The sequence below is a fragment of the Petromyzon marinus genome, chromosome 64, assembly GCF_048934315.1.
Source record: "Petromyzon marinus isolate PM22_M1 ecotype Great Lakes invasive population chromosome 64, UKy_Petmar_22M1.pri1.0, whole genome shotgun sequence".
Lineage (NCBI taxonomy): Eukaryota > Metazoa > Chordata > Hyperoartia > Petromyzontiformes > Petromyzontidae > Petromyzon > Petromyzon marinus.
In genome coordinates, this window is record NC_133730.1 from 5,526,193 (window position 1) to 5,539,274 (window position 13,082).

Below are 13,082 nucleotides of genomic sequence, written 5' to 3' on the forward strand. Positions count from 1 at the left end.
TCGCGCGTTTAGAGTGTTTGCCTACTGCTGTAAATTCCCACGCGTTGATGATGATGATGATTACCAAGCCAATTCGTTGAGCTGTCACTTGTGATGGTCAGGCCGCTTCTGAAAAAAAGAGCTACGTAGCTCCGTGGGCCCTTACCTGGAAAGATAAAAAAATAATGTATTCTTGGTATTTTCGGTAAAGTCACGTAGAAGGGAAATAATAAAATCATAAAAATCAAACAATAAAATTCTCCCGACGTTTCGATTGCAACACAAGCAATCGTCATCAGGTGTGAAAACCACAGCAAGAACATTTTCTTGCCGTGGTTTATTATTTTATTATTTCCCTTCTACGTGACTTCACCGAAAGAACTTAAAACTTCCGCTCAGTTATAGTCTTGGTTCTTTCGGTAAAGTCACGTAGAAGGGAAACAATAAAATAAAATTAAAATATATATTGTTTCCCTTCTACGTGGTGACTTTACCGAAAGAACCAAGAATATTAATCCCTGCAGTCATGAAAGCTTTAAATCGGAGTTAAAAAATAATGTTGTTTTGTTCGCATATCTTTATTTTACTTGTTCACCGTTCCTGTACTTTGCACTCCTATCGTGTCTTCGTGCCGTTCGTTGTTGCAACGTTCGGAACCCGCCCCTACTGGGCATCTTTGAAAAAAGAGCTTCGCAGCTCATCGGATTCCTCCGGTGTAAAGAAATATTCCGATTCTGTAGCGTGGTGGGGGGGTGTACGGACACGCATTTTGGTGACGTGATTACGACCCCCGCAAAAAATATCTATCAATTGTGAATCGTGATCTTGGTTCGCGAAAGCTCAGTGGGGCCTTAACCCGGTCAAAATCAAAATAGTTTAGTGTTTAGTTCATCGATGTGCTAGTCGCAAGCAGGACTTGCCCTCACGGTCTTTTGAACGCCACACGGTGGGGGTGCATCTTTGTGTTTGTGCGCGCGTGGTCAGGACGTACACGCTGTGTGGCACACCGGAGTACCTCGCCCCGGAGGTGATTCAGAGCAAGGGCCACGGCTTGGCCATCGACTGGTGGGCGCTCGGAATCCTCATCTTCGAGATGCTCTCCGGGTGAGTGACGACGCGGTGACGATGCGGTGACGATGCGGTGACGATGCAGTGACGATGCGGTGAGGATGCGGTGAGGATGCGGTGATGATGCGGTGACGACGGCGACGACAGGGCGACGGCGCGGTGACGACGCGGTAATGTGGTGATGATGTGGTGATGATGCGGTAACGACGCGGTGACGACGGGGTTATGACACGGTGATACGGTGATGATGTGGTGATGATGCGATGGTGATGCGGTGATGATGCGGTGATGATGCGGTGGCGACGGGGCGACGACGCGGTGATGAGGTGGTGCGAGCGGCTCGGCGTTAATGTCATTGAAAGAGGTGCAGCAGCAGCAGCAGCAGCAGCACCAGCGCTGTTTTTACAGAGACGTCGTCACTCGCCGCAGGGAACCGTAGCGACGCGACCGTCGCCACTCCACGATGCCGATCGGTGGTGCGGGGGAAGAACAGCGAACACTAAAATCAGTTTCTAAAGAAATGAGCTTTCCCGACGATGACGATTTAAAAGTGGCGTGCAGCTCCCAGTGGCCTCCGAACGTCGGAAGTGAAGAGAGCGTTCCAGACGGCCGCAGAAGCGCGTCTGAAAGCGCGGGGGCGAAGGCGGCGGGCGCCGCCGCCGCCGCTGCGAGGAACGATGACCGGAGTTCGCGCGACCAACTCCGGTCGAGATCGGCGAGGTGTCGCGCTCCGTGCGTAACGAGTGCCGACCTTGCAACAACGGGGTTTGAAAGCTCGGCAAACCTGGGGGGGGGGAATAGAAAAAAAGAGGTCTGCGGCTCGATGAACCCGGGCACCCCCGTGAGGTTACCTATTTTGTTTTTTAGACAGCAGGTGGCGCCCCCGACCTTGCGTTGTCAAAATGACTTTGCAGGGAAAGAAATCGGCGCGCGAGTTCACGCGCCGGACGCGGCCGTCCGCCGGCTTCGGAGGCGCGTGGTCAGGCAGGCAGGACGGGCGCTATCGACCTTTACACCAAACTCTGCGATCCTGTATTGCGTGCGACGTTCGGCCTCGCCCCGTTGTCGAGCGTGCGAATAATGAACGCGGGGAGGAAACCGCAGCGCCCGGGGGAAACCCTCGCATCCGAGGTGGTGGTGGGGGGGGTGGGGGAGAAGGGGAGGCGAGGTTGGTTTCCCCCGTACAGATGGAGTACGGACGGGGAATTAGCCCGCTCGCAGATGGCTGCTTGGCAACCCCGGCGGGTTTTGGGTGTCTCTTCGACGTCTCTGCGCGTGATTCGCTGACCCTCGCCGCCGCCGTCGCCTCTGCAGCGCCGGGGCTACGCGCAGCCACGCTGATTTTGTAGCGCGATTCGGCGCTGCGTTGCTTTTCTGCTCCGTCGTGTGGCGCTCCGGCACGCCCGCTGAGCACGGCCGGCTGCGTACGGCGCGAGGGAAGTCCCAGCGCGCGCCCCGGTACGTGTCCGGCAAGCGGCCTTCGCGAGGCTCCCGGCGAGGCCGCCGTTTCTCCCGTCGCCGCGGCCTGGTGGGGTTAGGTGTCGGGATTTTTTTTTTTTAAAAGCGCGCGGACGGCAGGGGGCTTCTCTGTGTCTCCCCGCCGTGTGGTTGTTCAATTTTTTTTTTTTAAAACGCGCGGACGGCAGGGGCCTTCTCTGTTTTGCCGCGCGGCGTTCGTGCGAACACACGGAGGGTGGGAGAGAGGGGAGAGAGAGGAGGAGAGAGAGAGCGTCGTAATTTAATTTGCGGCTAGCGTGGCGGAAACACGACGACGAAGATAAAAACGAGGGTCGGATAAAAGGCGGAGTGGGGAAGAGAGAAAAACTAAAAGAGGAACGATTCCCGGGGGCCCGCGTTGCTACGGTTGCACGTGCAAGCAATTTGCAGCGGCACCGCCATCGGAGATGGGAGACCAAGTTGCGGATGGCCGTACTCCCCTCCGCAGGGGGTCCTTGATGCGAAAACACGGGGCCCAGTGGTGGAGAGTGAGCGGAAGGATGCTGGGACGCGGGTTGGGGGGTCGGCATCTCCCCCTAGTGCCTTCCGCTGGGAGGGGGGCGATGGGAGGGGGGAGATGGGAGGGGGGCGATGGGATGGGGGAGATGGGAGGGGGGAGATGGGAGGGGGGAGATGGGAGGGGGGAGACGGGAGGGGGAGATGGGAGGGGGGGGACGGGAGGGGGGAGACGGGAGGGGGGAGACGGGAGGGGGGAGATGGGAGGGGGGAGACGGGAGGGGGTCGATGGGAGGGGGGGGACGGGAGGGGGGGAACGGGAGGGGGGGGACGGGAGGGGGGCGATGGGAGGGGGGAGACGGGAGGGGGAGACGGGAGGGGGGCGACGAGAGGGGGGCGACGAGAGGGGGGAGACGGGAGGGGGAGACGGGAGGGGGGGGGACGGGAGGGGGGGGGGACGGGAGGGGGGGGACGGGAGGGGGGAGACGGGAGGGGGAGACGGGAGGGGGGGGGACGGGAGGGGGGCGACGAGAGGGGGGCGACGAGAGGGGGGCGACGAGAGGGGGGCGACGAGAGGGCTAGCTGGGAGGGCAGCGTGCTGTAGAATGTGTGTTTGTTGTCTCTCTCTCTTTCTCTCGTCATGCCGCCGCTGGGTTTTGTGGTTTCTGTTCATCAAGCCGACCCTCTCGGTGGCGACAAATTGCTTGAGCGTTTGAGACGGGATCTTTAGGGGCGTCGGAGTGTTCTTTGCCGTGTTTTCACGTTTCCGGCCCCGTTCAGCAGACTTAATTTTTGGCCGTGTCGAATGCGGAATCAAAAATAATTTTGTTTAAATACATTTTTCGTCCCGGTTGAATGCCACGCAAAAATGCATTCTGTCCAAACGGACGCTTTAATTAGGGAAACGTTTGCGTAGGTTGTCTGTAAAAATTAAAACGATTGCTCATTAAATTAATCCTGATTTGTGTATTTGGAACATTTATTTTTTCATGATAATTGGAAAAAACTTTTTCTCAGTTTAATTTTTCTCTCCAGCTGTTTCAATCGAGCATTTTTTTTTGCGGCCTACTCGTTTAAGGTTTCCTCTTTTGATCTTTAATTTCCTCAAATTATCCTGACCGTCAACATTCTTTCCCACCAAATGCCAAGCAGCCCGTCCGCTCGTTCCCCTCCCTCTAGCTAGCCACTGATCGAAACTTTTATTCCGACGGAGTGTGACAAGGACAGTGACTGGAAAAGTTGCGCTTGCCAAAGCAGATGGTGCAGTTGTAACAACGCGAAAAAAAACCATGCAAAATCAAGTTGTGTGCTAACTTGGCAGAGTTGCAAGTACAAAAATAACAACAACGACAACGCATAATTGAAAAATTATTTGGCCATTTGGGGATGTCGTATTAATTTGGAGAAAAAAAAACACGTTTTGGGAGGGTATTTCTGGGTAAGTTTTTCTCCAAGTTTTCTTGTTAGCTCACCCATATTTTAATTGGCCATCGAGCAAAACTCAATTTTTGCCTCTTAAACAGACCTCGCAACTAAATTGTGTGTCGCACGCCCTCAACCACCCTACGCAGCCAATCGAGTGGAGGATTCGCTGTGTATGTTGTTGGAGTTTGCGTGTCTCTCTCCCTCCCTCCCTCCCTGTGGTGGCGTGGATTTTTGTTCTCCGGGTCCTCTGATTTTTTTCCCCTCCACGTTTAGAACCAGCGTCTCGAGAATATTTGACTGTTGTGAATCTCCACGAGATAAGCCACTTTGTTGAGCTATCATTCATGATAAGCCTGGTCGCTTTTGAAAAATACGTTAATTCCTAAGTGGGCTTTACCTGGTAAGATTAAAATCATTTGGTTTTGTTTGTACATTTTAAAGTAATTTGGATACCATTCCTATACTTTGCACTCCTATCATGTTTAAAAAAAATGTTTTCGTTGTAACGTTCTTATCACGTTCCCCGTCTGGACATGTGTAAAAAAAAAAGAGCTTTGAATGCTCATCGGATTCCTCCTGCAGTGTAAATACATATTTTGATTCTGTAGGGGGGGTGTACGACCACAAAAAAGATCAATTGTGAGGTTGCGTTATCCTAATCGTTTAAAAAAAATCACGGTGTGATGCTCAGTTTGCTTCGACGGTGGCACGACAGATGGGTCCACCGAAAATATATTTTTCCAAAAGGAATCGTGGGTCGTCACAATCGTCATCATCATTATCAGCCATGTTCGATCCACTGGCGGATGAACGCATCTCCCCAAAACTATTGCACTATTTAAACGAAACTGTTTTTCATTTAACCAGGTAAGGCCCACGGAGCTACGTAGCTCTCTTGCCAGAAGCGACCTGGCCCATCGCTAGCGATAGCTCAACGAAGTGGCTTATCTCGATTTAAAGCTTTCGTGACTACAAGGATTCATCTTCTTTGGTTCTTTCGGTAAAGTCACGTAGAATGAGAATAAAATAATAAATTGATAAAATAAAATAACACAATAATATTCTCACGACGTTTCGGCCATCGGCCACAACACATGCGGCCTTCATCAGGTGAAGGGGATGAGTCTGTCTGGAGGACAGCGCTTCTCACTCCAGCGCTGTCCTCCAGACAGTCTCGTCCCCTTCACCTGATGAAGGCCGCTTGTGTTGTGGCCGAAACGTCGTGAGAATATTATTGTGTTATTTTATTTTATCAATTCATTATTTTATTCTCATTCTACGTGACTTTACCGAAAGAACCAAAGAAGAAGTGGCTTATTTGTGTGGAAATGTTTTTAAATGTGGAGGGAAAAACCGGAGGAGCAAAATCCCACGCAACCATGAAATGAGAGAGACACGCCAACTCACGTTTGATGCTTTCTGAGCCCCCGTCTCTGCCCCACTTCACGAAGGGAGTGAGGGTCACCCCCCCCCACCCCTCTCTTTCCCTTTGGAAGTTTTTTTTTACAGCTTCCCAGAATCCACTGGCAGTAAAAAGGCAACGTTCATCCGACTTTGTAGGATGAACGTTGAGATTTACAAGGGGCACGGGGTGATCAATACGGTCTGAATTGGTCTGCGATAAGGTCGGGCACTGATAATGGGTTGACAGCTATGTAGTGGTGAGTGTTTAAGTGGTGAGTGTACTAGTGGTGAGTGTACTAGTGGTGAGTGCAGTGGTGAGTGTACTAGTGGTGAGTATAGTGGTGAGTGTACTAGTTGTGAGTGTACTAGTGGTGAGTGTACTAGTGGTGAGTGTACTAGTGGTGAGTGTCTGTTTGTGTTTCTCCCTTGTGATGGGACTTTGTAGGATGAACGTTGAGATTTACAAGGGGCACGGGGTGACCAATAAGGTCTGAGTTGGTCTGTGATGAGGTCGGGCACCGACAAGGGCTTGACAGCTGTGCGACAGTGCGACAGCACGTTGTGTAGCCCACTCTGCCGGTGGCCTCGAGGCTTTGGCGGTGCGCGTGTGTGTGTGTGCGTGCGTAAGTGCGTGCATGCGAAGAAGAAGAAGAAGACGATGGGTCGGATATGCGAACGTAGCTCGCAATTTAGTTGCGAGATCTGACCCAGGGAGAAAACAAATCTATTTACGAGGCCAAAATTGAGTTTCGCTTAATTGGCGAACAAAATATAGAATTTACCTGAACGTAAACTTACCCAGAAATCACCTTCCGAAATGTGTGTTTTCATTTCGTGTTTTAATACGATATCCCTGAATGGCCAAGTGATTTTTTTTATTAGCCATGCATTGTCGTTGTTATTTTTGTACTTGCAACTCTGCCAAGTTAGCGCTCAACTTGTTCTTGCGTGGTTTTTTTCTTGCGTTGTTACAACTGCACCATCTGCTTTGGCAAGCGCAACTTTTCCAGTCAGTGTCCTGTCACAATCCGTCGGAATAAAAGTTTTGATCGGTGGCTGGCTCGAGGGAGGGGAGCGAGCGGAACCGACGGGCTGCTTGGCATTTGGTGGAAAATAATGTTGACGGTCAAGCAATTTGAGGAATTTAAAGATTAAAAGAGGAAATCTAAAACGAGTAGGCCAAAAATATGGTTCGACTGAAACAGCTGGAGAGAAAAATAAAACTGAGAAAAAGTTTTTTTTTCCCATTATGAAAAAATAAATGTTGCAAACACTCAAATCAAGTTTCATTTTTTCTTTTTACACGGACAACCTAAATAATTATTTCCCTAATTAAAGGGTCCCGTTTCGACAGAATTAAATTTTCCACGGCTGGGTTTTTGTTATCCGTTAACGACCGGCGGCGTTCAACCGGGACGAACGACGAAAATTAATTTGAACAAAATTATTCTTAAATCCCGCATTCGACTCGGCAAAAAATTGGTCACCGCTGAACATGGCCGGAGACGTGAAAACGCGACAAAGACAACACTCCGTGACATTTGATTTTTCAATAAATATGAACGCCGCGAAAGATCCCGTCTCAAAACGCTCGAACAATTTGTCGCCACCGAGAGGGTCCGCTTGACGAGCAGAATCCTCAAAACTCAGCGGCGACATGACGAGAGAAAGAGCGAGAGTGACAAAAAACACACGCTCAACGGCACGCTGCCCTCCCATCGTCCCCGTTCCATCGTCCTCCCCCTCCCGGCGTCCACCTCTCGGCGTTGGCTCACCGAGCCGTTCGAGGGGCCTCGTCGTTTACGGGATCTGCGATGTCCACCGTCGTCACCGTAATCTCATTGGGCGACGGTGGTGACAGTGACGATAGCGCGACGTTTTAGCCGACTCGGCAAGTGGCCTTGAGGCTTTGGCGGTGCGTGTGTGCGTGTGTGCGTGCACGTGTCCGTGCGTGCTAGTGTGCGTGCGTGCTAGTGTGCGTGTGTGCTAGTGTGTGTGTGTGTGCGTGTGCTAGTGTGCGTGCGTGCGCGTGTGCTTGTGTGCGCGTGTGCTTGTGTGTGTGCGTGCAAGTGCTAGTGTGCGTGTGTGCGTGTGCTAATGTGCGTGCGTGCTAGTGTGTGTGTGCTAGTGTGTGTGTGTGCGTGCGTGTGCTAGTGTGCGTGCGTGCGCGTGTGCTAGTGTGCGTGTGTGCGAGCGTGCTAGTGTGCGTGCATGCTAGTGTGTGTGTGTGTGTGCGTGCGCGTGTGCTAATGTGCGTGCGTGCTAGTGTGTGTGTGTGTGTGTTCTAGTGTGTGTGGGTGCTGATGTGTGTGTGTGTATTTTGACCACGTAGTTCGTGAAGCCTTCAATAGCTGTACTGGGGGAATCTCCATATGGTACAGATATAATGGGAGGCTGATCGATGCCCGGGTGCGGTCAAGGGATGGCTCCCTATTGCTCAACCACGTTATGTATGCTGATGATTTGGTAATAGCTGCTCAGTCAGAGGAGGAGTTGGAGACGCTGCTGCTGAGACTGGAGCGTGCCACTAAGAGGTGGGGCCTTACCATCAGCCCCACCAAAACTAAGCACCTGCCTGGGTATTTTGTACCATCGGACACTCCACCCCCACAACTCCCAATCGGTGATGGGGCAGTTGTGGAGAGAGTGGAGAGTTTCCCATACCTGGGCAGTGTGCTTATGACTGGCTCCAGTTTAACAGCAGAGGTCTCACTCCGAATCAGTCGAGCGGCAATATCTTTTCATCGGTTGCGTAACGCTGTGTGGAAGCTACCTGGTCTGTCGCTCCGCACTAAGCTTCAGGTCTTCTCGGCCACGGTCATTCCCTCCCTTCTCTACGCTTGCGAAACGTGGACCCCCCTAATGGAACATCTTCGCCGGTTAGAAACATTTAGGCTGGCCTGCCTACGATCCATCCTGGGTTTAACCAGACTGGATTGTGTGAGGAGCTCACAAATCCTTGAAAGATCTGGGCAAGGTCCCATCGGTGAGCTCCTCCGGCGGGCAAGGCTGCGATGGCTGGGTCATGTAGCCCGCATGCCCAGCCACCGCATGCCGAAACAGCTTTTGTTCGGCCGGATTGAGGGGGCAAAGCGGGCGCGGCACGGGCTAGAGAAGAGATGGAGTGATGTGGTACAGGAGGACGTGGAGCTGAGTGGACTTGTCGATGACTGGTACCAGTGGTGTCAAGATCGGCCTCTGTGGAGGAGGCTCGTGAAGGACGCTACTGGGCAGTTGGAGGTAGTCGCCCTCCAACAACAACGGAGGGCGGAGGAGCGACGCTCACAACAACAAGCGGAGCGCCAGGTGGCTAAAGCACAGCAGGTTGGCACAGTAGGGGGCACAGGTGGTGCATCAGCCAGTCATCTCAGTCAGTCGACCCGTGGCACCTGGGTCTGCCCCGTGACCTCCTGCCAGCGGGCGTTTGACACTTCACGTGGCCTCAGGGTGCACATAGCCTGGCACAAGCGTCGTGGTGACGTCACCGCCACTTAGTGGCGAACGGCGGTTGTTGTTGTGTGTGTGCTAGTGTGTGTGCGTGCGTGAATAAGAAGACAAAGGGTCGGATATGCGAACGTAACGGGAGGAAGACGACAGTGACAAAAGTAAAACGAATTGTCTGGTGGTGGTGCTGCTGCTGCTACGCTGGCAGTGATGCACAGGCACACGTTACCAAAAGGAAAACTGAACACGACTAAAACAAAAATCCGGAACATTTTTTTGTTACCAGGTAAGTCCACACTGAGTCAATATAGCTCATTGTCAGAAACGACCTTGCCATCACAAATGATAGGTCAACCGAAGTGCTCAGCATCATCATCATCACGTGGACATTTATAGCGGCAGCCCAAATGCTCTAAACGCCTGACGTTGATTCTAAACGCGGAGGAAGAAAAACCGGAGGACCCAGAGAAAATCCACGCGACCACGTGGGAAGAGAGACACGCAAACTCCAAATATACAGCAGCAGGCGTCAGGGTCGGGATCGAACCCACGACCTCCTGCATACCAGGCGAGGTAGTTAACATCTCATAGCCAGCGTGATGATGATGATGATGAGAGAGAGAGAGACACGCAAACTCCAAATATACACCAGCAGGCGTCAGGGTTGGGATCGAACCCACGACCTCCTGTATACCAGGCGAGGGAGTTAATATCTCCTAGCCACCATGATGATGATGAGAGAGAGACACGCAGACTCCAAATATACAGCAGTCGTCAGGGTCAGGATCGAACCCACGACCTCCTGTATACCAGGCGAGGTAGTCAACATCTCCAAGTCACCGTGATGATGATGAGAGAGAGAGAGACACGCAAACTCCAAATATACAGCAGTCGTCAGGGTCAGGATCGAACCCACGACCTCCTGTATGCCAGGCGAGGTAGTCAACATCTCCGAGTCACCGTGATGATGATGAGAGAGAGACACACAGACTCCACATATACAGCAGCAGGCGTCAGGGTCAGGATCGAACCCACGACCTCCTGTAGACCAGGCGAGGTAGTTAACATCTCCTTGCCACCGTGATGATGATGATGATGAGAGAGAGAGGCACGCAAACTCCAAATATACAGCAGGCGTCAGGGTCGGGATCGAACCCACGACCTCCTGTAGACCAGGCGATGGAGTTAACATCTAGCCACCATGGTGATGATGAGAGAGAGAGAGATGCAAACTCCACATATACAGCAGCAGCAGGCATTGTCAGGGTCGGAATGGAACCCACGGCCTCCTGTATACCAGGCGAGGTAGTTAACATCTCCTAGCCACCGTGGTGATGATGATGAGAGAAACGCAAACTCCAAACATACAGCAGGCGTCAAGGTCGGGATCGAACCCACGACCTACTGTATACCAGGCGAGGGAGTTAATATCTCCTAGCCACCGTGATGATGATGAGAGAGAGACACACAGACTCCAAATATACAGCAGTCGTCAGGGTCAGGATCGAACCCACGACCTCCTGTATACCAGGCGAGGTAGTAAACATCTCGCCATCACGTCGCCCCACATTCGTCAAGAACACCCCGTGTGTGTGTGTGGCCTTAAAAGGAAAAAAATATATAAAAATATAAACAGGCGACATTAATGTGGTTTGAAGAACAGCCATATCCGGAGCCGTCACCCATTGTACTTATTTATTTTTTATATTTTTAAGGCCGAAACGTTTGCTGACGCGGAACGCGTTGAGCTGAGATTTTTTTTCGTGTCATTCACACACAAAGAGGTTACCGGGCGTACCTACAGAGTGCAGACTTCCTTAAACGCCGGGGGGGCGGGGGGGGGAGTGGAGATTTGGGGGGCTGTGGGTAATGCGTTGCTGTGCGTTAGCGGTGAGTGAGACCGCGCACGCGAACGGTCAAGAACCCCGCGCTACCTTAGTGCGTGCGACATGGGTCAGGTTTTGTGCGAACATCTGCGGCAGATTACGCACCCGGCCGTGCGTGAACGCCGCGGCGGGCGCGGGCCCCCCCCCCCCCCCCCCCCGCCCCCCCCCCCGCCCCCCCCCCCGATCGTCGTGTTTTTCTTTTTTTCCCCCGCGAAGCCGTTGGTATAAACCCCCTCTTCCGTTCCGAGGCGCCTGCAATTAGCAGGCCGTGGTCGGTGTTGGCTGTCGTGGTCGGCGTGTGGGTGTCCCGTTCGTGCCGCCGGATCCGGGCGGAGGGGGGCGGAGAGGGGGCGGAGAGGGGGCGGAGGGATGCTCTAGGAACGGAGCAGCCATCAAATGATTATTCTATGAAAAATAAGAGCAGGTTTTTTTAAAAAAATTAATTCGCCCTGAATAAAAACTTGTGTTAAGATGCAAGTCGCGCGGGTGATATCGGCCAAGGAAGGTCCCGTACAAACAATTATTACCGTGTGGAATATAAAAAAATAGGTTTTAATCCTTGAATAAAACTGTTGTTAAGATGCAAGTCGCGCGGGTGATATCGGTCAAGAAAGGTCCCGTACAAACAATTATTACTGCGAAGGTTTCGGGGGGTTTGGTTGAGACGTTGGGATTGTGGTCTAGGCTGCGTTGAGGCCTCATGGGCTTCACGTCTTTGTTGCAGTAACTTTTCCTTGTTGTCCTTGTTCGTGCCTTTTTTGGTTTTGGTGCCATTTCTTAATTTGTATAATTTTTTATTTTGCTCAGTAGTAGTCGTAGTGGTTTTCATTTTCTTGGCAGTGGCTTGATATGTGATTTGGTCCACAAATATGCATAAGATTCACGCTATGGGATGCTCTTAGCATGAATGACTCTATGTAACAAGTATTATAATTATTAATCTTTGACAGCCACACTCGGTGATTTGTTAACGTCAAGAATATTACTCTAAACGGGGACATGTAAGAAAACTAAAACTATATATGATCATCATTAGCACCCGAGACTATAAAACTGTTCAACCTGAATCTTGATTTGAAGCTTTCGTGACTGCAGGAATCCCGTACTCTTTGGTTCTTTCGGTGAAGTCACGTGGGTAGAAAAATAAAATAAATCACGACGTTTCGGGCGCAACACAAGCGTCCGTCCGTCCATCAGGTGGGCATCTCTTGAGAAAGGTTAGCGACTCGATCCAGGTGAGCCTTCCCGTCTCGCAATCTGCTCAACCACGGATGCCTTAACGTCGGCGGCTCGTGATACCTGAACTGCCGCATGTAATTGCGCAGCGTTAGGGGCCGGGGGGGTGGGGCGGGGGGTGATGCTCGAAGCACGAACGACGCTCTGTAAAATGAAAGTGTTATTTCGATTAAAGTCTGTTCTCCTGTTTAACACGGCGCGATCGAGCGGACGCACCGGCTGCGCAGAATCGGGATGCTGCTGGATGCTTCCCCCAACCGCCGCTGACGCGCACGCACGCGTCTCGCGTCTCGCGGCGTCGCGCATCACGCTCGTTACGACGCGATTGTCGCGCTCTCCGGGATCGCGAAGCGCCACCGCGTGCGGCGGCCTTCGAGCGTTTCGCCAGCTACGGGGGCGCGACGGTGCGGCGGGCTGAACGTGCGATCGGCGGCGGCGGCGGCGGCGGGGGGGGGGGGGGCCGTGCTGACGCACCTGTGGGGGGACCGGCCTGGGCCCAAAGTTTCGTGCGAGGGCTTTGCCAGGTAGGATAGGATGGGTTCATTCAGATCTACAAACACAGACACAATTTCAACCGAGAAGATGGCTTCAAATTAAGCGACCATTGGAAAGATGTTCTAAATCGAACCAAACATTAAACTAATTGTCAATGGTACAGTATATTTTTTCGAGTAGTGGTACCGCAAA

General features: G+C 52.2%; 1 protein-coding gene across 1 annotated transcript in view; it reads left to right on the forward strand.

Moving 5' to 3' along the window:
• The first annotated feature begins 522 nt into the window (after positions 1 to 522).
• The window catches only part of LOC116956326 (cAMP-dependent protein kinase catalytic subunit PRKX-like), a 107,096-nt gene continuing 94,536 nt past the window's right edge, over positions 523 to 13,082 (forward strand). The window contains exon 1 of the mRNA XM_076054111.1: positions 523 to 1,083. Coding sequence (XP_075910226.1) covers positions 1,073 to 1,083 — 11 coding nt within the window. The 5' untranslated portion in view covers positions 523 to 1,072. The remainder of the gene's footprint in view (positions 1,084 to 13,082) is intronic.